General features: G+C 45.4%; 1 protein-coding gene across 4 annotated transcripts in view; it reads right to left on the minus strand.

Annotated features, from left to right (window-relative positions):
- Positions 1–5884: 5884 nt before the first annotated feature.
- Positions 5885–27743, minus strand: part of SCUBE2 (signal peptide, CUB domain and EGF like domain containing 2) — a 64865-nt gene continuing 43006 nt past the window's right edge. For 2 of the 4 annotated variants that reach the window (XM_029208314.1, XM_029208313.1), the window contains 7 exons: positions 19179–19349; positions 16788–16955; positions 15911–16072; positions 12672–12869; positions 11100–11252; positions 7127–7206; positions 5885–6459 (listed from right to left, as the gene is read on the minus strand). In XM_029208314.1, coding sequence (XP_029064147.1) covers positions 6307–6459; positions 7127–7206; positions 11100–11252; positions 12672–12869; positions 15911–16072; positions 16788–16955; positions 19179–19349 — 1085 coding nt within the window. In that variant the 3' untranslated portion in view covers positions 5885–6306. The remainder of the gene's footprint in view (positions 6460–7126; positions 7207–11099; positions 11253–12671; positions 12870–15910; positions 16073–16787; positions 16956–19178; positions 19350–27743) is intronic. The other 2 variants (XM_029208317.1, XM_029208316.1) reach the window with 2 other exon arrangements.

The following is a 27743-nucleotide window of genomic DNA, read 5'->3' on the forward strand; positions in this document are numbered from 1 at the left end:
CATTACCATCTGGCTATATTGTCCACAGTTTTATGCAATGGACAGGCATCATTTACTGCAGCTGCACTGGCACTGTGTAACGATGACCAGTTTGTGGTCATGCACAGTGAGTTACACACAAGGCTGCAGAGGGCTGAGCCCAGCAGGCCCGGCCAGGGTTCACCACAAGCTCACACTCTTTACCACCACACTCTTTTGCTGACCATGACTGTGTCAGTCACACATTGCTGGGTCTATCCTCCCTCGGGCATTGGTTCCATTTTCCGCTCAGAAACTATTAATTTTTTTTCAACCACAAAGTATGTATAATAAGGCAAAGATAGCACCAAAGCTCAGATTTGAGGTAGGTTTGTATTTCTGCTTTTTGCGCTGATTACAAGATTTTGCAAGATTACAATTTGGGACTGATTGTTCCCCCCCATTCTTTTTTTTTTAATTTATTTTTGGCTGTCTTGGGTCTTCGTTGCTGTGTGTGGGCTTTCTATAGTTGCCGCAAGCGGGGTCTACTCTTTTGTTGCGGTGAATGGGCTTCTCATTGCGGTGGCTTCTCTTGTTGTGGAGCACGGGCTCTAGGTGCTTAGGCTTCAGTAGCTGTGGCTCGCGGGCTCTAGAGCGCAGCCTCAGTAGTTGTGGCGCACAGGCTTAGGTGCTCCGCGGCGTGTGGTATCTTCCTGGACCAGGGCTCGAACCTGTGTCCCCTGCATTGGCAGGCGGATTCTTAACCACTGCACCACCAGGGAAGCCCCCCCTGCCCCCCCTCATTCTTTCAAGTCCTTTTTCCTCCTGTCTCAGGAATATGTATCCAGCCTAGCGTGGTGCCGAGACCATAACAATGAATAAATGAATGTGGGGTGTGTGTGTGTCTTTGGACATGGATGTGATTCAGAGAACTGTTGATAGTTTGAAAGGACCTGAAGAGCAATGACTTCTCACCTGGTCATTAGTCATTAGGCCAGGCAGAGGGAAGGAAAAGACCTAAACAGATACATTCCGAGGGCTGTTTGAAACAACATGCAATCAGTTGTCAAACCACAGCCCTAGTCCCCAACATCCCATGGGTAAAATTTTGTCTTGAATTATGAGCATTTAAGCTCCAAGGTTACTTAAGCTCCAAGGCAGTGGGATGACTGAAACACAGGTGGATTCCATTTACAACCACTAGGTGGCATCTGTTCTAGGAATTGCAAAATGGCTTGTTCACAAGCTGGAGCTTTCGTCAGCCTGGCCTGAGCCAAACTGTCAAGTTCCTGCTGGGTGGGCAGAGGAACTTGCCAGGGCCAGTGCTGCCAGGCTTGGTTTAAGGAGCCAGTGCCCTGGGAGGGGGCTGGATTCATGATTCCAGTGATGAGCTCACCCTATCTAGAGTAGCCGCTCCCTCCCACCACCTCCTCATACTCTTATCTTTTCACCCTTTTTAACTTTCTTTATAGCAGTTATCACACTTGACTTTACTATATGTTCGTTTATTTTCTGTCTCCCTCCACTAGAATCTAAACTCCACAAGAGCATTTTGCTCATTACAGGATCACCGGTTCCTCAATACCTAGCACTTTGTAAGCCCCCAGTAAACATGTTGTATAAATGAATGAATGAACAAACACGTTAACAAAGAATTATTAGTAACTAAGGTCTGTAGTCCATTCCCCTAATAAGATACTCTGAAAACCAAGCAATGCTGAGTTATGATCATTGTTTATAGTAGGTGGGTTTAATTTGTATCCCTTTTATTCAGCTAGAGCAACCTGCCTGTGAATGAGTGGTTTCACTTTCTAAATCTATTTCAATCCTGTGTTCTCTGGAAAGTGATCCCTGCTGAGTAGGTATGTCTTTATAGCTGTCAATCACAGGAGCAGCCTTGCTGGGCCATCAAGCCCCAGATGTTGGTCTCCTGTAGGCGGATCAGGACTGCCTGAACGGAGAAGGAAGCATGTTACCACAAATATCCAGGACACCCCTGAGCTGGGTTCACAAGCCCCTGGAGTAGATGACACAGGGAGGAAGCCTCTCCAAGGCTTCTAATTTCCTGTGGATGGGCTCCTAGTGGCAACACCCAGGACCTGGATTTGCAGGCAGCTGATGGCTTGCCTAGCAAGAAGGCCACAGGTAACAAGGCTCCCTCGACTTGGTGAGGAACTGCTTTACTCCAGCCTCACCTAATCCACGTGCCTCCCAAATACTGACTAAGAGTAATGTAGACTTGGGTAAGGCTCCTGGGATCCATCCTCCCGCGTGAAAAGAAGCAGAGATACTGACAGCCCCAGTAAGAGGCATGTCTTCTGAGTTAAGGAGGAGATCGAGGTGTGCAGGAGGGAGCCCAGGGTTTCCCGGTGCACAGGCCCACTGGCTGCAGTGGTCTGCAGTGGTGGGCAGCATGCAGCAGCCCTGGTGCATCTTCCTGCAAAGATCCACAATTCCTTGCTCTGTGCGGTGCAGCTGCTGCCTTTCCCAAGTTTCCACATGACAATTATAAAATCACCTGCAAACCTAAATCCAGTGAGTGCCTACAGATGACACACTCAACGGCTCAGAGAATGATTCAGAGGAAGCAATCTTCCAAAGTGAAGATAATGATCCGTTAGTGTGAAAAGGCAAGCACTCTTTTATTAGCATTGGAAGCTCAAGGGAAACGTGGCTAAAGCCATAAAAGCAGCACTTCAGTAAATGGCTCAAGAACAATATCCACAGCTGGAGGGAAGGACATGTACAGATCCTCTCCCACTCAGAGTTCTACCACAAAACTTGTTCTCGTGGAAGGAAGGCAAAGCTCAGCTCTGACCTCTTCCTGTTTACTTCATCAACAGCTCCCCCAGAATTCAGAGTTGACTGGTCTTCTTTTATCTACATACTTTTCCCAGGTGACCTCAACCCGTCTCATTCTTTATTCTGTGACATTAAAATGAATATTCCAGCCCTGAGCGCTCCTGGGACTTCATAGAACCAGTTGCCTATTTGAACTCTTTATTTGGATACTAATAGTCATGTCATACTTAGAATGGCCAAAATTAAACTCTTGATCTTCTCTTCTTTTCCAGTGTCTTATTACTGCATAAGAAAGCACCCAAAGCCTAATGACTAAAACAACAATAATCATTGATTTTGCTCACAAGTCTGTCATTTTGGTACGGCTCAACGGGGACTGCTCAGTGAAGCATCAGCTGGAGAATCCATTTCTAAGGTTAGCTGGCAAGTTTTGCTAGCTGTCACCCGGGAGTCAGCTGGGCTGTGGGGAGGTGGGGAGGTGGGGAGGCCTTGGTTTCTCTTCACGAGCTGCTATGGCTTCCTCAAGGCACGGTGACTGAAGTCCCAGTGAGTTTCCCAAGGAGACGAAGTGGAAATTGCCAGTATCTTAAGTCCTGGGCCCAGGAACTAGTAAAATGTTACTTCTGCCATATGAGATTGGTTAATCAGTCACAGATCCCAGGTTCAAGGGGAGGGGCAAAAGGCCCCCAACTTTGCATGGAAGGAGCATCAAAGAATTTGTAGACAGGTTTTTAGATTGTCACATGTCCCAAACCTGCTCCTCCTGCAGTCTTCTCCATCTACCAGTTATTCAGACAACTAGGGGTCACCTTCAGTTACTGTCCTTCCTTTCCCCTTCCACCCAATCACCAGCAAGTTCTGGTGACTCTCTCCCAAAACATGTCCAGAATCCTTCTGTTCTCTCCTCTCCACTAGTCCCGCCTTACCCAGACAACCTCATCTCTCACTGGACGGCTGCTTGGTTGGTGGCAGTAGTTTGTTAACTGCGCTCTGCCTCCGTGCCTGCTTTCTAAAACCTATTCTTCATACAGTAACCAGAGCTATCTTTTAAAAACAGAAATCAGATCACCTCACTTTTCTGTTTAAACCCCCTCCAAAAGCTGCACGACATATTTAGAATTAAACCCACAACCCTCATTCTGAGTTCCAAAGCCCAGTGTGCTCTGGCCCCTGTCCAGTTCCCTGGCCTCATCTCATACCACTTGCCTTCTCACTAGTCTATGATCCACACACATGCTTGTTGCTGCCTGATAGCCTTTGCTATCAGGCTTTCCTCTATCTGGAATGTTCTTCCCCCTGATTTGTCCAAGGCTGGTTCCTTCTTGCCATTTATTTTTCAGTTGAAATACCGTTTACCTAGAGAAACCTCCGCAATTCCCAAACCTAAAGAAGCCGCACCATCATCTGTTATATTAACCTATTTTAATTTTCAACATAGCACTTACTACTAGTTGATACTTTCCGTGTTGATTTGTTCATTGTCTCCTCCCTCTAAAATGTAAACTCTAAAATGACAAGACCTTGTCTGTCCTGTCACTGTGCATCCCTAGGACCTAGAACAGTGCCTGGCAAAGAGCAGATGTTTGATAACTATTTACTGATTTAACAGGTAGCAACAGTAGCCCCTGCCATCCAGTCTTCCAACAGGACCACAAAGTCTCTCAGAGTGGTTGATGGGTATAGAGAGGAAGCTTCAGGAGGGCCTCAGTGGCTCATGCATGGCCCAGCTCCTGAAGGATGCTTCACAGAGACCAGGTTTATGCAGCCTCCTTCCAACCCCTAGTGTACTGCCATCCCTAGCCTTCTTGTGAAACCAGCAATACAGAATCAGACAGTCCTAAGGACAAAGTTACTAACATGCTTGGACGGGGTGGCACAGTTCTGCTGCCATCAGTCAGGTCATTAACTCACATTGTATTACATTTGAATTTTCATCTTAGGGTCAGACTCAGAAATGTAAGCCAGGTTCCGGCATCACCAATTCCAAGTACTTGTATTAATGATTATTTTTTAAAACGAAGATGCTCAAATTTTTGAAGAGAGACTTAGAAATGGGTATTTAGGACCATCCAAATAAATTTTTTGAAGTTTGATTGGGCTTTTAAAAACTCAATGTTATTAATAGGTTAAAAAACAAAACACTGAGGTGAAAAGAGAATTCAACAATAAATGAAATAATCTTTATTTTCTTCAAAAATGTTTGTTAATCTTTTTTTCTTTTGGTACTTTGGTGTAGAGAATTGATTGTGTGCAGAGTTAGTTTGCTACTGAAATAAAACACTATGGTTGTGTGTAGTCAGCCCATTCATTAGGGAAATGGCAGCTTGCTTGATAGAAGTCTTTTTTATTCACTGTAATGAGATTTTTGCCTATGGATTTCAATTTTTAAAAATTCAATAATATTGAAAAATCAAATTCCTGTGGGAGAAAGTGACTGTGAGGTCCCACGGTGCCGAGAGAAAGTGAGATGATTCTGCGGTACTGAGAGGCCGGGATTTGTGTGCTTCCGGCAGTGGGTGACCATTAAGGGCCTGAGACCACCCTGAGCCGTGCAGCCCGTGCCCCTGGACCCCAGTCAGGCTCTGAGCTTGGCGAGGGGAAGGAAGGCAAACATGACAGGCTGGTCTGTACCACGTCGCACCTGGACCTCGCACGCCCTGTGCTGGGAAGCCCACGGAGGAAGGAGAACCCTTGGCGGTATTGACTCGGGGTGTGTGAAATCTCCTTTTCATGATGGATGGATTCTCATCCATCGAGGAGATCACATCCTATCTGAACTCTCCAGGCTCTACTGCAGCACCCAGAAGAGTGGTGCCCTGAGGGCACAGCTGAAGGGGTAAGACAAGCACTGTGCATTTGCTCTGAGGTGGAAACTGGCAACAGGGAAGGCCATCGATAGGTCTACATTACGATGTCTGTGGAAGTGCTTAGTTTCTATCTTTTTATTTCTAATTCTTTCTGCTGTAAGTAATTTCTAGTGATCACTGCTTAGGACTCAAGCTTCTGGGATCAAACTTAGGTCACACAGGCTGGAGAAGGCTGTGGAGTCACCAAGTCCTCCCAGGTCCCGGGTGGGTAGATGATGCCTGGAGGACTCTCCCTCCCTCCCTCCCCCCTTTCCTGCTCTGCCTGGTCGGAGCCGACACCTGAATGCAGAGGGCTCCCTTAGGGAGGACTATGCTGGAAGAAGCTGAAGTCTCAGACAAGGCAGCCCCCTCAAGGAGGAGTGAGGACCAAGAAGGACACATGCATCTCACCTGAGCTGACTGAAGTCCCGCTCAGCCAGCCCTTGACATATCCAAGACATGTGCCCACAGCAATGAGAAGCGAGTAAGACTCAAAGCCATTCTCAGTACACATCCACAATGCTGGGAAAGAAAAACCAAGTTCAATTTACCAAAATATCTGTATTATCTATAAAAATTGAACTCTAACCAGGCACTGCTACTAGAGGCAGCGTTATCCGGCTATGCTGGCTGCAGAAGCAGATCGCTGTGTTCCACCAGCCCACAGCCCAATGCTGTGCTGAGTGGCACGTGGGCAGGCTCATTTGTAAGGTCTCAGAAACCTGGACACTTTGGAACGGAGCAATCGGATGAAGGATCTTGGAAACATTTCCCGGGACTCCTGGGCTGTGTACTTGAAATAGTTCTGGGGGTGGGCCAGAACGTCAAACAGAGCCTTGATCAGTTTCTTATCCTGAAAAGAACAGAATTTTGTTACTGGGCCAAAATATTTTAACATTATGACATTTTGCCAATGGAACTATAATGTCCCACTGTTAGGCGGTAGGTTGATCAGCTGAAAAACGCTTTGTGAAAATTGTCTCCTCTGATTTTTATCTTTTTTAGTCCCAATTTTTGTTTCCTAAGTATCTATAAAGAGCACATATTACTTTTATTTTAAAAATTTAATGTGTAAAAAATTGTTTTTCTAAACCACGTGATAACTTTGGAATTTGGGGAATATTTATAGCGTTAGTGATATGGCAAGTGTTTATTTATACTTATAAGTATCTAAAATTTGGTGGACTTCAGGCTGGAAGGATGAGCAAGGAGCCAAGAATCTTCAACTATTTGGAGAATGAACATGGAAATATGAGTTGCCGCTGGCTTGGATTTCTGATAAACAAGTTTCCCTCTGCTCCTCCACACATTTCCAAACTAAAAAATACTACTTTATTTGACAACACTAAAAATGGCCCCTTGAGTTTTTTTTTAAAAAAACTAAGTCTGGTGAAGATACAAAACTGACCTCAGCCCAGAGCAGGCTCAGTGTCTGAAAGGTAGCAAGAGGAAACCCTTCCTCGGTGACGCCTGGCGAGCCCTGTGGGTGACTGCCGTGGCCACCTCGGGTGCATACTCACCTTCAGTATTTCCTGATGGTTCTCTGATGCGTAGAGCCTGCCATCTCGAACTATGTCTTCAATGAGTTCCTGGTAGTCCTCTGTTTGAATAAAGGACATATTTTGCATTTGTATGCTTTAGTTCTTTCCGGGCTGACTCCTTCATTTTTCAAATAAGGTTCTGAGAAATGCCCCTTCTGTAGCTGCCATCAGAACAATGACCTCTCTGATACTAAGAAGGCAATCAGAGAGGACTTTCACAGACTCACCCGCTACCTCCTCTCACCCACCAGCATCTGCATCCATCTCTCCTGTTCCTCCCTCAGATGAACCTCTGTATATCCAGCCAAGACCCATCCCTCCACTTTGCTTACCAGCTTCATGTCCTCTCACCAAATCAAGGACGTTGTTCCACTAATTCTGCCCTTCCTTTCCTACGTGATGAAATTTTCTCTCTGCTGGTCTTTCACACTAGCATGCAAACATGCTGTTGTGTCTCCAATGTTTTTTAAAAAAACCCTCTCTAGACCTCATTTCTCCCTCCAGCTTCCATCCCACGTCTCCGCTCCCCTTTGTAGCAAAACTCCTTGAAAAAATTGTCAGCACTCACTATCTCCAATTCGATTCCTTTCTTTCTCTCTCACACCCATTCCAGTCAACTCTGGCCCCCAGCACTCCTCCAAAACTGCTTGTTGGGGTCACCAGTGACCTTCATGCTGCTCAACTCTTAGTCCTCATCTTCCTTGATGCAGCAGTAGCATTTCAAAGTCTAGCCTATTTCCTACAGTCATAATTCAAATCAAGCATATGCAAAACACAATCTTTTTTAAATTCCAGGCAGAGAAGAATGCCTCTTTGTATGCATATTATGTGCAACAAATCCAAACAAATCATAAGAACATCACTGGAACTGTGTGGGAGAAAAAGTGTCTCCTGCTCAAGTGATGGGAAATGGAAATTCATAGGATAATACTCATAATTACTAATTTAATACATGTACAATATCGCTGGTCCTCTATTCATGTGGTCTCTTTCTCCTTATCCTTTCATTTTCGTGAATACAAAATCTATAAAATATGAATGAGGGTACGTTTTCTTTTTTTTTAATCTTGAATTCCTCTACTGCAGAGTCTCTACCTCAGAGAATTAGCTCCTTTTGATGAGGAGTTCACCATTAGGAACGCCTGTCACTGTTCTAGAGAGCTGTTTGCCACTATCCCAAATGCTTCCAAACCACCGTCTTTTTAAAAAATCTTTCCTCTGCTTTTAAGAACTACAGTGTTGTGCTTCCCAGTGTCGGGCACAGTGGTTAAGAATCTGCCTGCCAATGCAGGAGACATGAGTTCAAGCCCTGGTCCGGGAAGATCCCACATGCTGTGGAGCAACTAAGCCTGTGTGCCACAACTGCTGAGCCAGCACTCTAGAGCCCGCAAGCCACAACTACTGAGCCCGCATGCCACAGCTACTGAAGCCCGTGCGCCTAGAGCCCGTGCTCCGCAACAAGAGAAGCCACCGCAATGAGAAGCCTGCTCACCACAACGAAGAGTAGCCCCAGCTCACCGCAACTAGAGAAAAGCCCGCATGCAGCAACGAAGACCCAGTGTAGCCAAAACTAACTAACTAAATAAATTTATTTAAAAAAAAGAACTACTGTGTCTCCTCACTTGCTCCAACTGTCATGAGAAAAGCACTCCAGTGTTGTAGGTAAGAACTCAGGAGTCCCAAAGACCCCTGCGACTTTGTCCTGCTGTGCTCTCAGGCAGTTACTTAAATCTCTAAGCCAGAGTGGCCTCATCTGTAAAATCAGGAGAGTCGTGTCCACTGCATGGGTGGCTGTGAGGAATGTGCCGTGTCAAGGGCACTTGGCATATGCCTGGTCCTCATAAGCTCAGCACATGTTAGCCGCAGCTACGGTGCTCCCTGCTCTCCAAGCCAGTGGGCTAGTCTGTAGCAGCCTCAGCTGCCCCTTCTCAATGTGACTGCTATTCTTCTGGGCTTGGAACCAGATATCAAAACTGTCTGAAATATAGGTTGAAAGAAAAAATTAAATAGGCTCTGGTGAAGACCTAAAAGGCTTCTGCACGGCCAAAACTATTTATAGTTTTCAACTATTTTCTGCTGTGACAGACACAAATTTTTTTAAAAACTGGGGTATTGTTGTTTAACAATGTTGTGTTAGTTTCTACTGTACAGCGAAGTGGAGCTCCCTGTGCTATACAGCAGGCTCTCATTAGTTATCTATGTTATACATATTAGTGTATATATGTCAATTCCAATCTCCCAGTTCATCCCACCTGCACCCTCTCTTCTCCCCTTGGTGTCCATACATTTCAGACACACTCTTGTGGGCCTAACCAGGGTTATACGTCATTTCCCCTGGTTCAAGCTACAACCCTTTGTTTGAATTAAAGAAAAAAATCAAGACGTTTTCATGTGTCACAGAGTTGAGAACAGCCTGACTGAAATGTGTGAACTTTGGTGATATTTGTTCTGGAGTCTCTGTGGCTTTTTGGCTCCTTCCTGATCCTAGATGGGGGAGGTTGTTGGCTGGCTGCCTTTGGGGAGATAAGATGCTCTAAATCCCAGCAGAGCCACCTGGGAGCCATGTGTGTCCACCTAGGAGTCTGATACTAAGGGCCCTTGTCTTAGTGTTTGACATGGTTTCAGGCACCAGGATGATGATTCTAGAGTTTGTCACATGTTAGAAATAAACTATGTGAGGTGTTTTTAGGAACTCCATAGAATATCGTCTTTCCAAAACACCTACTTTTCACACCTGTCTGCCTAAAAACCTTCAGTGGCTCCCTATAAGATTAGGTCCACCCTTTTGAGCTTGGCACTCGAGACTCTTCATAGCCTAACCCCACCTGCTTCTAATCTCATCTCTCACTGCTGAGCCCCACGCACCCTACCAACTGGCAAAATCATTAGTCCCCAACATGCCAGGTACTCCATTCTTTGGCCTATGTCATTCCCTTTTCCTGAATGTTCTTCCTCCCATTTATAAGAAAACTTACATATTCTTTCAAGACACAAATCTCTTGAGACTTTGCTCTATTCTTTCCAAAAACCCATGCAAAATGAATGGCTGCCCCTTTTTCTGTCTCACACAGAGCCTTGTACATGCCCCATTGTAGCATGTATGACACCATATTCTGTTTTGTATCTCTGTCACTAACCGTGTTGTCTCTAGCACCTCACCCAATACCTGGCATACTAGATGCTCATTAAATATTTGTGGCATGGATGAATGAATAAGTTCACGATGAACAGATAACTCTTCCCCCGCTAGGTTATGAGGTCTTCCAGGACAAGGTCCAGTTCATTTTGTGTTCCTAGTCAATGTTTGTCACCCAAGTCTCAGAGCTTGGTAGGGCCCCAGGGCTCACACAGGCCACCCCTTCATTTAACAAGAAGAAAATGAAACCAGAGAAGTCATCTAACTTGCCCAAAGCTACACAGCAAGTTAGTGGCAGAGACAAGACCAGAACTCAGGTCTTTTTCCTCATTTCCTGGGATTCTATATTAAAAAAGCTGCAATTGTAGTAAGTTAATATTTATTGAGTATTTACTATGTGCCACGCACTGCACCAAGTCCTTTATGGATTATCCTGTTGAACTCTCACATTAAGTCTAACGATTATCCTTATTTACACACTGAGAAAATGAAGCCTAGAGATGGTAAGTAACATCCACAAAGTTGTAGAAGAGATTAAACCCAACCTGGCTGACGCCATCGCCCATGTTCTGACCCACAAAACTATGCTCGCGTTCATTTACTTTCTAAAACATCTGTTCATCCTTGTAGTCAGTATCCCCAAATGCCTGTTTAAAACTTGGCACCTGTGAGTCAGCGATGTCCTTTCTCCATATCCTGCCTGCCTTTCTGAGCATGCGTGCTTGTCAGCAGTCTACCAGCTGGCCCAGGAGTTGATTCTGTTCAGAGCAGAGAACCTTCTTACGCGTGCTACAGCCTGAGCTTCACAGTGCTTACCATCGTATGTCACATATGGGACCTGGAACCCTCTGGCGCTGTTCCCTTCATTGGACTTAAACTGAATCCACAGCTTCTTGGATCTAGAGGTGAAGGCGATGGGGCGTTCGTAGGTCTGGCAGGTTTCATACGTTGTCACAGAATTGGACGAAGCTGCCAAGGGAGGTTGGAGGGGATGGGGTTCAAGACTCATCACTGAGCCTGCAGATAATGAACACTCATCTTTTCAAATACTCACACCACCAAACAAGTTATGTACAAGGGCTCTTCAGGACCAGCTGAGTCCTCGTAAGGCCCACAGTCGTGACTGTGGGCCCCAGTAAAGGCTAACTGCAAGGCCCATGGCTGGCAAATGGCAGCAGCCCGGGCTGCAGCACTCACTGCAGGAGCTGAGGTCAGGGATCTCACACTGCCCGGCCAACCTGCTGCAACCTGGTAATAATCTCCGCCATTCGCCGCATGGTTCCTTAGACCAGGCAGTGTGCTCTGCACGTTATAGACTTTTATCTCACTTAGCCCCCACCCCCCAAAACCAGAGGAAGTTGGTGCAGTGGTTATCTCACTTACGGAGAAATTAATTACTTGCCCAGGGTCACACAGCCAGTATGTGGAAAAATCAGGATTCAAACCCACACCTGACTCCAGACATTGTAACCACTAATAAGAATGGCGAATACTTAAGTAGTATGTGTCATTATTATTCTAAGTGCTTTACAAATAAAAATGCATTTATTCCTCATGATAACCCTATGAGGTAGCAACTATTATTATCCCCATTTTAACAGATGAGCACTCTGGGGCACAGAAAGTTCCCGAACATATTCCCAAGATCATAGAACTAGTAAGAGGTGGAGCTGGGATTCAGATCCAGGCAGAGCCCCCTCATGACACTGCCTCTAAGCTGCGTTGGTGACAGTATCCTTTTATGGACACTGGGTCATGCATCAGGATGGGAGGCGGGTCCCTCCTGGCTGGACCACGCCCTTTTTCTTGGTCAGTCCCTAAGCCGTGAGTTGCTTCCTAGGGTGAGGCAAGTGTCTGGGGTCCTGAAGGCAGCCCTGCATGAGCTTCACTGACACTCTGTGTCCTTGTGGAAGAGGGTTCCCAGTGAACACAGGGAAGACTGACCTTCAGGATCGCTTCCTCCAAAAACCACCTCAACCTGTGGTTTTTGTCTAAATTTTGTTTTCTTGGCAAACTCTACAAACTCACGTCCCATCTCTGTTCTAATACGAGGTGGCATTCTAGGCCTGCTTCTCCCATTTAAAGCCAGGCATAACCAACAAGGACCTACTGTATAGCACAGGAAACTATACTCAATATTATGTAATAACCTATAAGGGAAAAAAATCTGAAAAAGTATATACATACATATATATATATATACACACACACACACACACACACACATATATATGACTGAATCGCTGTGCTGTACACCTGAAACTTACATGATATTGTAAGTCAACTATACGTCCATAAAAAATGTTTTAAATAATAAAGCCAGGCAGCGTGCCATCAGGCTTTCCAGCTGGCCTCAGAAGGGGAGAGGAGCAGATAGGTGAGACGCACCAGTTTTCCGCATCACCAGGTAGTCTCCACAGTCATCCTCTATGGGCAGGAAGATCTCAGGGACCACAATCAAGATGCGGCGCTTGGGGGGTGGGTTGATGGTCCAGGTACATTCTGTGTTGGCAGGGTAATTGCCTGGGTAGTTTGGGGATTCGATGTATCCAGTGAAATCACCTAGCTCCCCTCCACATCTTCTGTCTGGAAGAGGAAATGCCATGAGTCACAAAGGCACAACACAGCTGTCAAAATGTCATGGTCAAAAAATAATAATAACAGTGATGTCATGGCCACCCCCCGCTCGGCTGAGGAGAACCCTATTGCCCCCGGAAATGACATCATCACAGGAATGAGTCTGCCCTGTAGTGCCCACAGCCCCCACTGGGAGCCCAACTACATTAACTTCCCACACAGAGCCCACCCCTCTGGGTTCCCAGGGCATCATTTTCTCATTAACTTGAAGGCGTTCAAGGTCAGGGACAGGTGTTTGTGAAACAAAAGGATAACTTTAGTTTTTACTGTTTTATTTACAAAGTCCAAGTGCCAGGAGAACGCATGGCACAGAACTTGTAGGTCTGTCAAAATAGGGAGAATAGACCTTACTGCTCAGCAAAGGATATTTGACCCTTTCCTAGAGATCTTTGATGAAGACATGACAGCCATACTCTTTCACTTTTCTCTCTGGTCAAGACCATGTTTTATTTTTAAGTGGGGAAGAGAATTCCATTCAGCTATCAAGTCAGTATAGGTCATGCTGGATACTCACCTCTGGCACCAAAGGCAAGGAGCATACACATTTGTGCGTACACACACACACACACACACACACACCACCTCAGCCACACTTCACTCACTGAATCTCCATTCATCCAACAAATATTCTTGCCCTAAAGGAGCTTAATGTTTAAAACTGTCAGGTGAACCTGTTCAAGAGAAGATGTTGAAGGATTACCTTTGGCCTCTCTAGTTGTAACTGGGATTTATTATTCCCAGTAGGAAAAAAAACACAAAAAAACAAAAAAACAGCCTTTTGTTCCTGGCAGAGAAGAGGGAGAGGAGAGAGTCATGGAGTCAAGAAAACTGTCTCCGAGCCTGACCGGCTACCTGAGGAACTGTGCCATGCAGCTCTAAGGACCAGGGGTGGGAAGGCAAGGAAACATTTCATCTTGACGGGGAAAAGAATCTTCTTACACTGTGAACTTCCCAAGTGTAATCTACCAACAGACTAGGATATTATGAGCGGCAGTAAGCTTCTTGTTAAGGCACGGGGAGGGGGAAGGGTAAACTGGGACGAAGTGAGAGCGTCGCATGGACTTATATATACTACCAAATGTAAAATAGATAGCTGGTGGGAAGCAGCCTCATAACACAGGGAGATCAGCTCCGTGCTTTGTGACCACCTAGGGGGGGGGATAGGAAGGGTGGGAGGGAGGCGCAAGAGGGAGGAGATATGGGGATATATGTATATGTATAGCTGATTCACTTTGTTATAAAGCAGAAACTAACACACCATTGTAAAGCAATTATACTCCAGTAAAGATGTTAAAAATTTTTTTTAATTTAACGAAAAAGAGACTAGACAGCTACTTGTGAGGATGTTGTTAAAAGGGCTTCGTTGGGATAGAGAGAAAACCAGATAAGCTTCCAGTCATAATTTCAAGTGATTCACTGCCCCCTTCAATCCCCTACTCTTCCAGTTTGGGGAGGCCTCTTGCTCCCCTACATTGCTGAACCAGCTGAGGTTATCAGCTGGCCTTTACTAGAGAATTTTACACAATAGTTAAAAACAAAGAAGCAAACAAACCAAGTCCAAACAGCAAGTCCTTGAATGATTTACCTCCCCATTCCTACAGAATACAAACTAAGCTCCCTAGTCAAGACTGTCAATGAAAAAACGCTGGGCTTCCCTGGTGGCGCAGTGGTTAAGAATCCACCTGCCAATGCAGGGGATGCGGGTTCGAGCCCTGGTCCAGGAAGATCCCACATGCCGCGGTGCAACTAAGCCCGTGTGCCACAACTACTGAGCCTGCGCTCTAGAGCCCACAAGCCACAACTACTGAGCCCATGCGCTGCATCTACTGAAGCCCCCGTGCTCTAGAGCCCGTGCTCCGCAACAAGAGAAGCCACAGCAATGAGAAGCCCACGCACTGCAACGAAGAGTAGCCCCCACTCGCCACAACTAGAGAAAGCCCGCGCACAGCAACGAAGACCTAACACAGCCCCAAATAATAAATAAATAAGTAAAATTTAAAAAAAGAAAAAACGTTGCCTGCCATGTCAGTAAACAAAGGAGGTTGCGACCACCAAGCCATCACACTGCAGCCACCCCAAATGATGCACCCTGAGGAGACTCAGGATGAGAAAGCACAGGATACTGGCCCCAGAGAGCTGAGGTGCAGAGCAAAGGAACGATTTCAGTGAGCCCAGACTCTTGTATCTTCCCTTACACAGAAAAGCGCTAACTTCCTTACCTTGAGATATCGGGTCTTGTTTAATTAACAGTAATCTTGATGTTCCGACTACCTTGTCTTTGTTGCAAAAACTCATATATATCCTGGTTCTTCCCCTTCCTCTTTGGAGCAGTCCCTCAGAGCTATCAGAGAGGCTGTGTCCCGGGCTTAAGTTCTCAGTTTTGTGAGCCGAATAAAACATAACTCTCAACTTTTAGGTTGTGCTTTTTTTTTTTTTCAGTCAACAAGGCTTCCTTTCTTGGTCTGCTTCAGACTCCCTGCAGCACATTCCCTGATCAGGTCCAGGGGTCTCTTCCCATAAAGCCTTTCACTTTTCTGAGTCTGTGTTTCCTCCCAGCTGCTCTCTTGGGCGTGAAGTTCTTTCTCCCACTCTCCCCCAACCCTCCCCATCAAAACCTTTCCTCGTCTCTCCAGACAGAGGGAGTAGCTCTTTCCTCTGCAGTCCCACAGCCTGTGCTGCTGCAGGGCCAGGGACTGATTCTGCTTGCATTGCCTGGCACATAACAGGTCCTCAAACAGTGCTTGCTGAACAGGGCTGAACTGACATTTTACCCTTGGGAGCAAATTACAGCAAGTACAGCTTGTGAATGTGCCTGGAGAAGTAGCCTGCACCAATACAGGTGAGTGCCTGCAGGTCCAGCACTGAGCTGCAGAGCCCTGAGGAGGCCTAACAACGGCTCCGCGGTCCTGAATGAACCAGGGCCCCTGCCAACCCGCACCCCCTAGGTGGACCCAATCAAGGACTGTGAAAAGCCTTAGAGAGAGACCTACTTTTACACTGGGTTATGTTTGTGGAGCCATCAAAGTCAGTCGTGGTATTTCCTGGGCAGGAAACACAATTATTCTTTCCAAATTCTGGCTGGTATGTTCCTGCTGGGCAACGAATACATCGGTGAGTGGTGGTGTTGTAGAAATGTCCAGGTGAACATTGAACTGTAGGGGTGGGGGAAGGTGGAGAGAACGAAAAAAAAAAAAAAGACTGTTATTTTCATCAGATGTAACACGAAAGCTTTCGCAGTTTGGGACAGAAATGTCTATGCCCAAATAAGTACTGCTCTCCTACTACTCTGGGGCTAATCAACACTTAATTCCCTAAATAGCCAGCTTGGGTGCGACTTGTGACCCATGACACTGAGAAAAACACAAAGGGAACGAGGTATGGGTGTATCTTCTGAGTTCATTGTCCGTGATGTCGTCGGGCGTGAACGCTCACAGCTCTGTCTTCATGCACAGCGGGCCTGGGAGCCTGGAGGGGAGCAGAGCTGACCCCGGGCTTGGGGCTGGGCTCCTGCAGAAGGCAGTGGGGTGAGGCTCTGGAGAAGGCGTAGGGCCTGTTCTGGAGCGGGGAACTCTAGGGAAGGGTGAGGAGCTAGAGGAGGCCTGGAAGCAAGGAGCAGAGGGAGCCTGTGGAGTCAACCTGCCCATCTCCCCGGCTGTCTTGCAGTCAGCCCCGTTCGAAGGGGAGGACCATGTCTAGGGAGTTCCTGTGCTCCCTGCACATCCAGCAGGAACGAATGGCCGTGGGGACCTGTCCTCCCTGCCACTGGGGCCCACACAGGGCACCTCGGCTGAGCTTGACTGGGGCTTTACCACGGTTCTCAAAAGGGGAAATTCAATTCCGGGAAGAGGCAAGCTGCCAAGTCCTCACCTCTGGTTTCACAGTCCTGGAAGGAAGTGGCTCCCAGGTGTTTGGTGAGGAGGCCTCCTCCACAGGGAAAGCAGGAAGTACGGCCAGCTTCAGGCTGGAATGTGCCCAGGGCACAGAGCTGGCAGGGTGCAAAGCCATCCGCGGAATATTCACCAGGTTGGCACAGACCTGGGGGGGATCAATGACCTTAGGTGAGCAAGGCCCCTGGGCAGAGCCTTTCCCATCTCTCTGCAGATGAGATCAGAGAGATGTGGTCAGGCCTGTCACCCCATGCGGACCTCAGCTCCCACCTCAGCGAGAGAAACTTTGTCCAGCCCTGCTGCGGACACTGACGAGGTGGCATGTGGGTGCCTGATGTTTACACACAGGGCTACACAGCACAGTGCAAAGCTGGAGACAAGTGTGGACCCTTCTGGATTATGGAGCAGGCCTGGGTAGGCTGCAGGCTTAGGACTACCCAGGGCCCAGAGAGCTGCTGCAGTGCAGGAGCCCCTAGAGAGAGGGTTCTCTGCCTGCAGTCAATGTGGTAATTCGACCCAGCAGTGCACCCTCACCCAGCTGATTACATCCTAGTGATATAAAGACTCTTCTGGCCACGGAAGAGTCTCCCCTTTTTACCAATTATATTTACTAAGTTACATCTCCTTATGCTAAGGTGTGTCCTGGCCTCCCTCAATTAGTGTACTAAATGCAACCAATCCAATCCACATTGACAGAGGGACCCAGAGGCATTTATTTACTTTAAACACCGTACTTTATTATATTTTTTAAGTTTATGACAAGTATCACAGCCATAAACAAAAGGATTTCTAAAAGCACACATTCCTTAGGAATTGGCCTGGCATTGGCAAGGTGCTATAAAAATCTGCCGTCTCTTATATTCCTAATCATCTCTCCTCTATTAATTTTCATGGTTTTCTTTCTACTCATAAGGTACAGATATAATGGCATTTAACGAACACACCTGAGGGAGGAGTCTGGCGTCTGTCAGACCTGGCTGCTGATTCCAAATCCTCCACTCTTTGGCTGTGTGACCTTGAGTCTCTTTAACCTCATAAAGTTTTTGTAGTGATACAATAACCATATGAACAACTCATGGAATTATTCATGAATGCCTGCATGATGCCTGGTATAGGCAAGTATACAATAAGCGTTAGAAATTATTATTATTATTACTAATATTCTGATTTACTATAAATATATCTTATTAAGGTCACACACAAGTGTGAACAGATGCCCCAAAGTACCTCCTTATCAACCTTGCCATTAGTTCCAGGATTTCATAACAGGCCAAAGTATGCTAGGAGTCGCACAGTCAATCTGAGGATCTGATTTTTAAACCAGAAAAGGTCCTGCACTTGAGTTTGAAGTCATTTAGGTGGGAACTAAATCTGGCTCTGGGAATCACTAGAAGGAGAGGCAGGGCTGCCAGAGCTCCAGCGCACTCTGCCGTGGACATCACCTACAAATCGCCACATCAAATCACACCTTCCATTTGAGCCCACAGAGTGTCAGTACAGCTGGCCCTTCTCCTGTTTAATAAAGACATTTACTAGTAAAGTAAACAGGAAAGAAGCCCACAGAACCTAAGTAAGCATGGCTCCAGGGTTAACATTTTATAAGAGACAATTAAAAACTCTTCATAAGAATCACGGACATAGAGAACAGACTGGTGGTTGCCAAGGGGGAGGGGGTCGGGGGAGGGGTGGAGCGGGAGTGCAGGGCTAGCAGATGTAAGCTAGTATATATGGAATGGATAAACAACAAGGTCCTACTGTACAGCACAGGGAACTATATTCAATATCCTGTGATAAACCATAACGGAAAAGAATATTTTAAAAAAGAATGCATATACATGTATAACTGAGCTGTACAGCAATAATTAACACAACATTATAAATCAACTATACTTCCATTAGAAAACAAATAAAAACTAAAAATGCAACACACACGCACAAACTCTTCACAGAGTTTTAACAAAATAACCAGATGGATACTTTTTTTAAAAAATTAATAAGCTCTGACTTTGAGACCAAAGCTAGAAAAAGAATCAGCACTACTTCCTCCATTTTTGGACACTTTCAGGTAGTCCCTACACACTGGGAGATCACTCAGGTCTCAGGGGATATTTATTTACAGTGATTAAACATGCAATTGCAACATTTACACATTTTTTTCCTGTCAGTGTATTCTATCAGATCTTCATTCACTTGTTCAGCATGTGTCAGGCATTGAGCTAGGCACTGGAGAGCCAATGATGAGCCCAATACGGTCCCTGCTGGTAGGAATTCCATGGTGCAGTACGCATTGTCTGCATTGAAATGCACTTATGCTTTCTGCTAAACAATACAGGAGATTGGAGGAGTAAGAAGGGACAGAGGGCATTCTCACCTCCACATTCAGACGCATTCCAAGCTTCTGGAGTCTCCAGGGCCCCAGGATTTTCTGGTCTTGGGCATGGTTCGCATGTGATTTGCCCTTCCTCATTTTGGAAGGTTCCATTTGGACATAAAATGCAGCGTTCTTGTACTCCATCGTAGTATGTTCCAGCCCGGCAACTGACTAGCCAAAGGGGGAAATGATCTTGTCAGTGAGGGCATAGAGGCCAAGGAAGGATGATGTGAGTGCTAGAGATGAAGGTAAACAGATGGCACTGACCCCACACTCCCCCCATACAAACCCCCTGAATACAGAAGGTGTGCCACCTCTGGGTTCCCTGTGTACACCTCTCTGCCATGGTCTCTGTCACCCACTGTTAGAGGCATTTACAGGTCCTCTCTCTCTAGACCATGAGCTCCTCGGGGGCAGGGATCACAGTGGTCCTAATTATTTTTGAACACAAGCACTGATGACATTCCCTACTTCATAGGAGGAGTATAAAAGTGAAAATCATTCACTGAACACAGGACTGGTGCTGGAAGAATAGAGAGGAGGGGGCTATTAATTCTGGCTGGTGGCATCCTGGAAGGCTTCCTAGAGGAGGCCACATTTGTGTCAGGCCTTGAAGGATGAGTAGGAGCTCCCCAGATAGGACGAGCGGCAGGTTGTAAAGATTCATGCCTGACATGGGAGGAAAGGGAAGAAAGGAAGGTTGGGGATAGAGTGAAAAAGTCCTTGAATGCCAGGCCTTTGGATTTTATCCTGCAGGTAAAGGAGCCATTGAAAGGAGAAGAATACGACCAGAAGCTGTGTTTTAAAAAGCCCACTCTCTGTTGGCTGTGGGGAGGGTGATCTCAAGGGTCTTACAGATGACCTCTGCAAAACAGCATGCTTCATATTTGTAATAAAATTGATACATTACAAAGAGCAAAGCCTAGTAAATGTCTCCTGAAAGAATAAACTACAAGGAAATTAATAAACTATGCTTTTGATTATATTTTGGTGTTCTTAGTTAAACAGGGGCTCATATCTTATTTTAGGATATGAATATAAATATACTGAAGTGGGTTCCCTAGTATAATATTTAAAGAACATCATCATAACCACCAAAGCAGGCTTTCTGATGGCTGACGTTTGTTGAGTACGTACCATCTACTAGATACTGTGCCACGAGCTTTACACACTTTATCTCATTTAGTTCTGGAAACACCCAAAGGAGTTGGGTGCTATGATTAGCTCCATTTCACAGAAACAGAGACTTAGGGACATTAAATAATTTGGCCAAGGTCCCACAGCTAATCTGTGAAATACACCTACAATGAGATCAAGAGCTTTGAGTTTAAAGAGGAAAAAGGTCATTGAATAAAAGTGCCGACTGAATCACAATTCCAGACTTTGCCAAGGATTCCCTATGGGGCATTAGGGGAGTCTGACTGGAATAAAACACATTTTCTTTTATACCTAAGCTGCTAAGAAATAGAAAACAAAATATCACATGATGAAATTAGCTATTATAGCTCTTGAATGTGTGTAAGGGGGAATACTGGTTTTCATCCTACCCTACAAATGCAATTTGCATATGTACTTTTAGGGTTAAACATGGCAAAGTTCTCTATTACCAGTAATAAAAATGTCTTTTCATTATTTACCCCATAATTTAAAGAAAACTGAGGCTTTTTAAAAAAATCATAGTAAGATGAAACATGCCACATTTCAAATATTATTTTTACAATTAAATGATATCAGTCAAAGCCTACTCTAAAGTCTAAATCTTAATACTCTTTTATATTGTTTGGATTTTCTTTTACAATATTCACATATCATTTTTAATTAATTTAATGACATTTTTAAAAAAACTGAAAGTGAACCAAACTCTTGGCAAACAACATTATAATGGGTATGATGCACAGAACTCTGGCAGACAGAGCCTATAATTCCAGACTGAGTCTCTAAATGCAGCCCTACAGGATAATGGTTTCCATAATTACTCTGGTTTCAGCTCACCTCCCATGAAAAGCTGGGCTGAATTATGTACTAGGAATTCATGGCTTTTTATCCTGTGTTCCACCTGACTATCCCAGTGCCTAAAGCAGGCCAGTAAATGAGAGCATAACCCCTTCATGGCTCTAACAAGCCAGCTGTCATGAAGACTGGCAGCAAGAAAATAAAACCAGGGCTGTTAGGAGCCCCTCTAGCCCAAGCCATGTCCATTTTGGGAACGGCTGTTTTCGTAACACTCATTCACCTAAAGGGACAGTGCCCATACGACGGCAATGATTCCAACAGCCCCATGAATCATAACTTAGAGTCGGATCAGTCTGGTCTGTTTTATCACTGTTCCTCTGGCAGAAAACGATTCCCTTCATATAGGTGGACAAGAATGGACCTGGTTCTCTCTGCGAAGAGTAACTGGACGGACTCCCGCTGCTCTGGTTGTCCACTCCTTCTTAGAACTATTGAAACCCCGCAAAACCTTTTCAAGGTTACGTTTTGTGAAGCCTCAAGATATCCCACATCTGTTGCAATTTCTCAAGTGAGCAAAGGACTGAGAAATGCCCCTTGGGCCGCCCTGCAGAAAAGAGGGCACCAGTTCTTTTTTCTCACAGTGAAAGGCCTGCTCCACATAAACAAGCTCATCTTGTCACTCACAGTTTCCATCTTCCTTCCAGAGAGAAAGACGTACAGAAATAATCCATGGCAAGCACCTTCCAGATTAATTTGTTCCTTTCACAAGGTAAAAATGGGCTAAACACTAAAAAGCGATTCTGAAATGTCATGAAGAGACTCCTGAAAACAGCTCTTTGCAAATCTGCTAAAGATCTGACCTAAAGAGACCTCAATGCCAGTTCCAGTTGCTTCTCTTTTCTCCTTGAGCAGCCAGCTTGTTTTGCTGCCCCAGACAAAGGAGTCAATTGCCCCCAGAACACTTTGTGATCACAGCAAAGCTTTTGTGTGTCTTCAGTGACCATTAAAATCCCATTCCCAAATCTCGCACAGCTGTTTTCTCTCCCCTTCAAAAAAAGAAAGCCTTTCTGATGCAAAAGGGAGAGACCAGTGGGGACCAGGATTAATGGTGACAAAGAGACCTGAAGGCTGGCCCTCTTTTCAATACCACGGCCTTTGAGTATTTCAGGCTATGGACAAACACTATGGTCTCTCTGTGGCTAAGATGGTGAACCTAATAAAAGGGGTCACTCTCCAGCATCTGAATGTTTTCTTAAGAATCACGCCTTGCCTTCTGAAGGAGAGACACAGGCAGCCCACGTGGATTCCCAGGGTCTCCTGGAGCTGCTGCTTTGTCACGGCTCAGAGGCAATGGCGCTCGAGGCGGTGCTGTGGCCTCAGGATCCTGATTTGAACTCCTTTTAAATGAGTGTCTCAGGATAACAGGTGAGAGCACTCCCTTGGGCTGAGAGGTTGATTTGTCACGTCTGTCCAGGTTTTTGGTGTGTGCTCAGTTTGCTATTTGTAAACATTCTTATAGTTGGGGCAGAGAAATGAGCCGGACTTGACGCGTTCCTTGCTGAGTTTCCCCAGTGCGTGCTGTTTTCTTCATGCCTAGTTAATGGGACTGAGATTTCACTTCCTCTAGAGTGCCTCTTTTGCCCTCAATTTAAATATTTCCCCAAAGATTTGCCCTCGGCCCTCTTTTCTCTTAGTGTTGGCAACTATCCTTGGGATTTCATCTGTTGTTCCTGTGAAGATTCATCTACTCATTTATTCAGTTAAATACTTAGCACTGATTATGTGCAGAGTACTGTTCTGGGGGCTGGATACAGCAGAGGAGACAGACAGGGCCCTGCCCTAACGGGGCTCTCATTCTAGTGGAGAATATGAACAATAAATGAGCAAACAAATAAATACATAGTAGCATGCTAACTAGAGGTAAGTGCAATGAAGAAAAGTAAAACAGGCAGAGAGGGTAAGGCAAAGAGTGGTGGGGATGGAGTTTGCATGAATGCTATTTTAGAATAGTAGCCAGGAAAGGCCTCTCTGAGCAGACGGCAGAGTGAAATGAGAGAAAACAGCCTTGTGATGGTATTGCCTAACAGCAAAAGAGCCAATGTAGCAGGAACATAGTGAAAGGGGCTGGGTGATAGGATATGGACTCTAAAAGCAAGCAAGGGCCAGCTTACGGAGGTTCTTTAAGGTCATGGTAAGGAAATTAGACCTTACTCTAAGTGTGTTGGAGGTTTCAAATGGGGCAGTGAAATGATCTGACTTATGTTTCTAGAAGATCTTCTAGCTACCGTGTGGAGAACAGCCTGAAGACAGGCAAGGCTAAGGAGAACAATTCAGAGCCCACAGCAATAGGCTGGGCAGGAGATGGTGGTGGTTTGGAACAGAGTGGTAATAACAGAGGAAGAGAAAACTAGTTAGGCTCAGGATATAATGTAAAGGCAGATCTGACAGGATTTGCTAATGGATTCGGTAAGGAGCATGACAGAACAAGAGAGGCCAAGAAGACTGAGGCTTTCAACTTGAGCAACTGGGCAAATAGGGATGCCAGTTATGGAGATGAGGGATGAAGGAGATGAGGGAGAAGTGGGTTTTATTTTGGAGGGAGAGAGGAGAATAAAATGTTTTGTTTAGACATGTCAAGTTTAAGATATTTTTTGGCCACACAAGTGTTGGTATTGAGAAGGCACTGGTTATACCGGTGGTCTCCAAGGTAGAATGCTACACCTCAGGGGTATCATTTACATTTACAAAATGATCCAGAGTGTGAGCAAAGCATTTTCACATCTATATGTATTAATTTTTATCTAAAAAATAAGACGTAAAGAAAGGTTCACTGGTTTAGCAATTAAACCAGATTTACCATGGTGATCATTTTGAAATGTACAGAAATATCAAATCACTGTGTCACATACCAGGAACTAACATAGTGTTGTATATCAATTATATTTCAAAACCAAACAAACAAACAAACTCACAGAAAAAGAGATCAGATTTGTGGTTACCAGAGCTGCACAGGGCTTGGGGGTGGGAGAAAGGGAGATTGGATAAAGGTGGTCAAAAAATACAAACTTCCAGGTATAAGATAAATAAGTACTAGGGATGCAATGTATAACATGATAAATATAATTGACACTGCTGTATGTTACGTATGAAAATTGTTAAAAGAGTAAATCCTAAGAGTTCTCATCACAAGGAGAAACATTTTTTTTCTATTTCTTCAATGTTGTATCTATACGAGATGATGGAGGTTCACTAAATTTACTGTGGTCATCATCTCATGATACATGTAAGTCAAATCATTATGTTGTACATCTTAAACTTATACAGTACTGTATGTCCATTATATCTCAAAAAAACTGAAAGAAAAATCATTTTTTTAAAGTTCTTCTGTTTAAAAAAAAAAAAGATTAAGGACTACCCTGGTGGTCCAGTGGTTGAGAATCCGCTTTCCAATGCAGGGGATGAGGGTTCAATCCCTGGTGGGGGAACTAAGATTCCACATGCTGCGGTGCTACTGAGCCCACGCGCCACAACCAGAGAGAAACCCACGCGCCGCAATGAAGAGCCTGCGTGCGGCAACAAAAGATCCCGTGTGCCTCAACTAAGACCCGATGCAGCCAAAAAAAAAAAAAAAAAATTAGTCCCTTAGTCAGTCCACATCTCCACAAGTCAGAGACACGTGTGAAGACACAAGGTCCCCAAGAAAGAGACCTGTGGGTGGGGAGGTACTGACTGACTCACTTCTTTTCAGTGTCTCGAGAAGAATTTCAGTTGTGCCTCATTGAATAGATTTCCTGATTAAAATTACCTAGTTTCAACCAACTGAACCATCACAAAGTAGAAAGCAGCTTCGAACAATTCCTGTAGAAATCCTGGGCCCACGATGCAGAACCAATGATGCAAGTGCGGGTGAACCACAGGGAAGTGCAGAGCTGACACAGCTTGTTCTCCTGGTACTAGCTCTTGACAAACCACATCACAGTGACAATTTAATCAGATCTGACAAGAGTTAAGCCAAAACACTAGTAATGAACAAAAAGACTATTTGAAAAATGATTTACAACCACTACTGTTCACAATGAACCTTACCAAGTTGTCAATATGGTCCCTCAGAGACTAGCCAGCTATTTGAAATTTTGTTTATGTAAACTGTATCTCATTCTTCTACTTGTTATGTTGTACACAATATATTAGCCAATAGTAAGAGTATATAATTTTAAAATAAGTAAACATTCACAAATTCAAAAGTATTTCACTGTGTGTGTGTATATGTGTGATCAAAAATGTTCAGCACCTCTAGAACAGAGAAGTCCATGATTCAGATAGAGGTTAGAGCTGGAGAGGGCAGTTTGGGAGTCACTAGCATGTGGTGGTATTTAAAGCTATGGCGCTGGATGAGGTCACCAAGGAGAGTGTGAAGATAGGCGAGGGGCATGGAGGACTGAGCCCTGGGATCCCTGATGTTTAGAGATAAGAAATTAGGGGAGAACCAGTATGGAAAATGAAAAGGGAGCAGCTGGTGAAGCAGAAGAGGAACCGGAGGTGTGTGGTGTGTGAAACCCATGACAAGAGTTTCCAGGAGGAAGGAGTGATCAGCAGAGCCTGAGGGACAGCTGGAAACTGGATTTGGTAACGTGGAAGTTGCTAGAAATCTTGGGAAAAGCAGTTTCAGTGGAAAGGTTGGGAATGAAAACCAGATTGGCTAGAGCGGAGGAGAAAATGGTCGGTGAGGTAGTAAAGACAGCAAATTTGGACAAGTCCTTCAAGGAGTTTTGCTTTACAAGGGGGTCAAAGAAAGGAGGCAGGATCTGGAGAGAAGCAGGAAGTCAAAGGAGGATTTGTGTGGGTCTTAAGACAGGAGGTAGGTTTGCGTGCTGTTTGAAATGATCCAGTAGAGAAGGAGAATTCTGAGATGGGGGTCGGTGGGGACAACAGCAGGAGTATCGTTTTTGAGATGATGAGAGGGAATGGGCTCCAGAGCCCCAGTGCAGGAGTTACCCTTAGGAAGGAGCGTGGGCTGTTCATCCATTTCAGCAGCAGGCGAGTCAGAGCATGTATGGACAGATGCAGGATAGGAGGGTCAGTCCGCACATGGAGAGGTGCAGTCGTTTTCCTAGACTCCCACCTGCCCGTGGACATTTCTGCCTGGGAGTCTTGTTGCAACTCAAATTCAACTTTCCCAAGGGGAATGCTTCTCTCTTCCCTTCCCAAGACTTCCTACCCCTCTGGCTTTACTCTCTTTCTAAACAGCACCTCTATATTCCCAGTCACCAACGCTCCAAACCACAGTTATCCCAGACGTCTCTCCTCCCTGCTGCAGCATCCTACAGTTGTGTCCCTTTTGTCCATCCCCTATGCTTCATCCCCATGGCACTAGTGTCCTTTGCTCCTTGCCATCTCGTATCTAGATTACTCCAATAACCTTCCAATGATTTCCCTTGCCTGTGTTCCTCCCGGCCTCAGCTCTGTTATTACATGCTGCCATCAGATTCACCTTCCTAGGGGCTTCTGGTGGCGCAGTGGTTACGAATCCGCCTGCCAATGCAGGGGACATGGGTTCAAGCCCTGGCCAGGGAGGATCCCACATGCCGCGGAGCAACTAAGCCCGTGCGCCACAACTACTGAGCCTGCGCTCTAGAGCCTGCATGCCACAACTACTGAAGCCCATGCGCCTAGAGCCCGTGCTCCGCAACAAGAGAAGCCACCGCAATGAGAAGCCCGCGCACCGCAACAAAGAGTAGCCCCCTCTCGCCGCAGCTAGAGAAAGCCCGCGCGAAGCAATGAAGACCCAACGCAGCAAAAATAAATAAATAAAATTTTTTAAAAAATTAAAAAAAAAAAAAAAAGATTCACCTTCCTAAAGTGCTTCTCTGACTGCTTCACCCCCTGGCTCAAAAACCTCCTTGACTTGCCTCCCTACACTTCTCAAACTCAGCCTTTAGTCCCCTTTTCTGTATCTGAGTTTTCATTCTTTCTCATGCCCTCTCAAGAGCCCATTTTTTTTCTGCTTTTCCTATAAATCTTTTCTGATTATTTCTTCCCCAGTGATCACATTCATCTAGCCATTCAACCAACCCACAGGCTTTTTCTCAGTGCCTCCTGCATATGAAACAGGGCTGGGTGAGATGAGGGACATATGGGAAGCAAGTGCAGGATCAGAGGCCAAGTCAGAAACCTCTGAGCTCACCCCAACTCTTTCCTCGTCTCAGTCCCCAACCCAATTTATCACCAAATGCTGCTCACGTTTCCTCCTAAATATTTCTCTAATCCACTACTTCTATTTTACTCCATTTAGTGCCTTCATGTTCTCAATATCTCTTACGCAAAGCAATCAGAAGCTCCCAGATCGGTTTTTCTGCCTCCAGTCCTGACCCCCAATTCAGTTAGAGAGATCTTTCTAGAATGTAAATATGACCTTATGCTCCCTGATTAAAGCCTCTAATGACACCTGTCACCTAGAGATAAAGTCAAGGCTCCTTAGCAACATATTCAAGGTCTCTCATGACTTGGCCATGTTTTGCCCACTAGCCTAGCTGCTCACTGCATCCTACCTTCCACTCCAGGGTTAGTAATACTGAAATGCCAATAATGCCCTGTGCACATCTTGCTCAACCT

Source organism: Monodon monoceros, unplaced genomic scaffold (genome assembly GCF_005190385.1).
Source record: "Monodon monoceros isolate NGI ecotype Baffin Bay Population unplaced genomic scaffold, NGI_Narwhal_1 Super_Scaffold_7, whole genome shotgun sequence".
Classification (NCBI taxonomy): Eukaryota; Metazoa; Chordata; class Mammalia; order Artiodactyla; family Monodontidae; genus Monodon; species Monodon monoceros.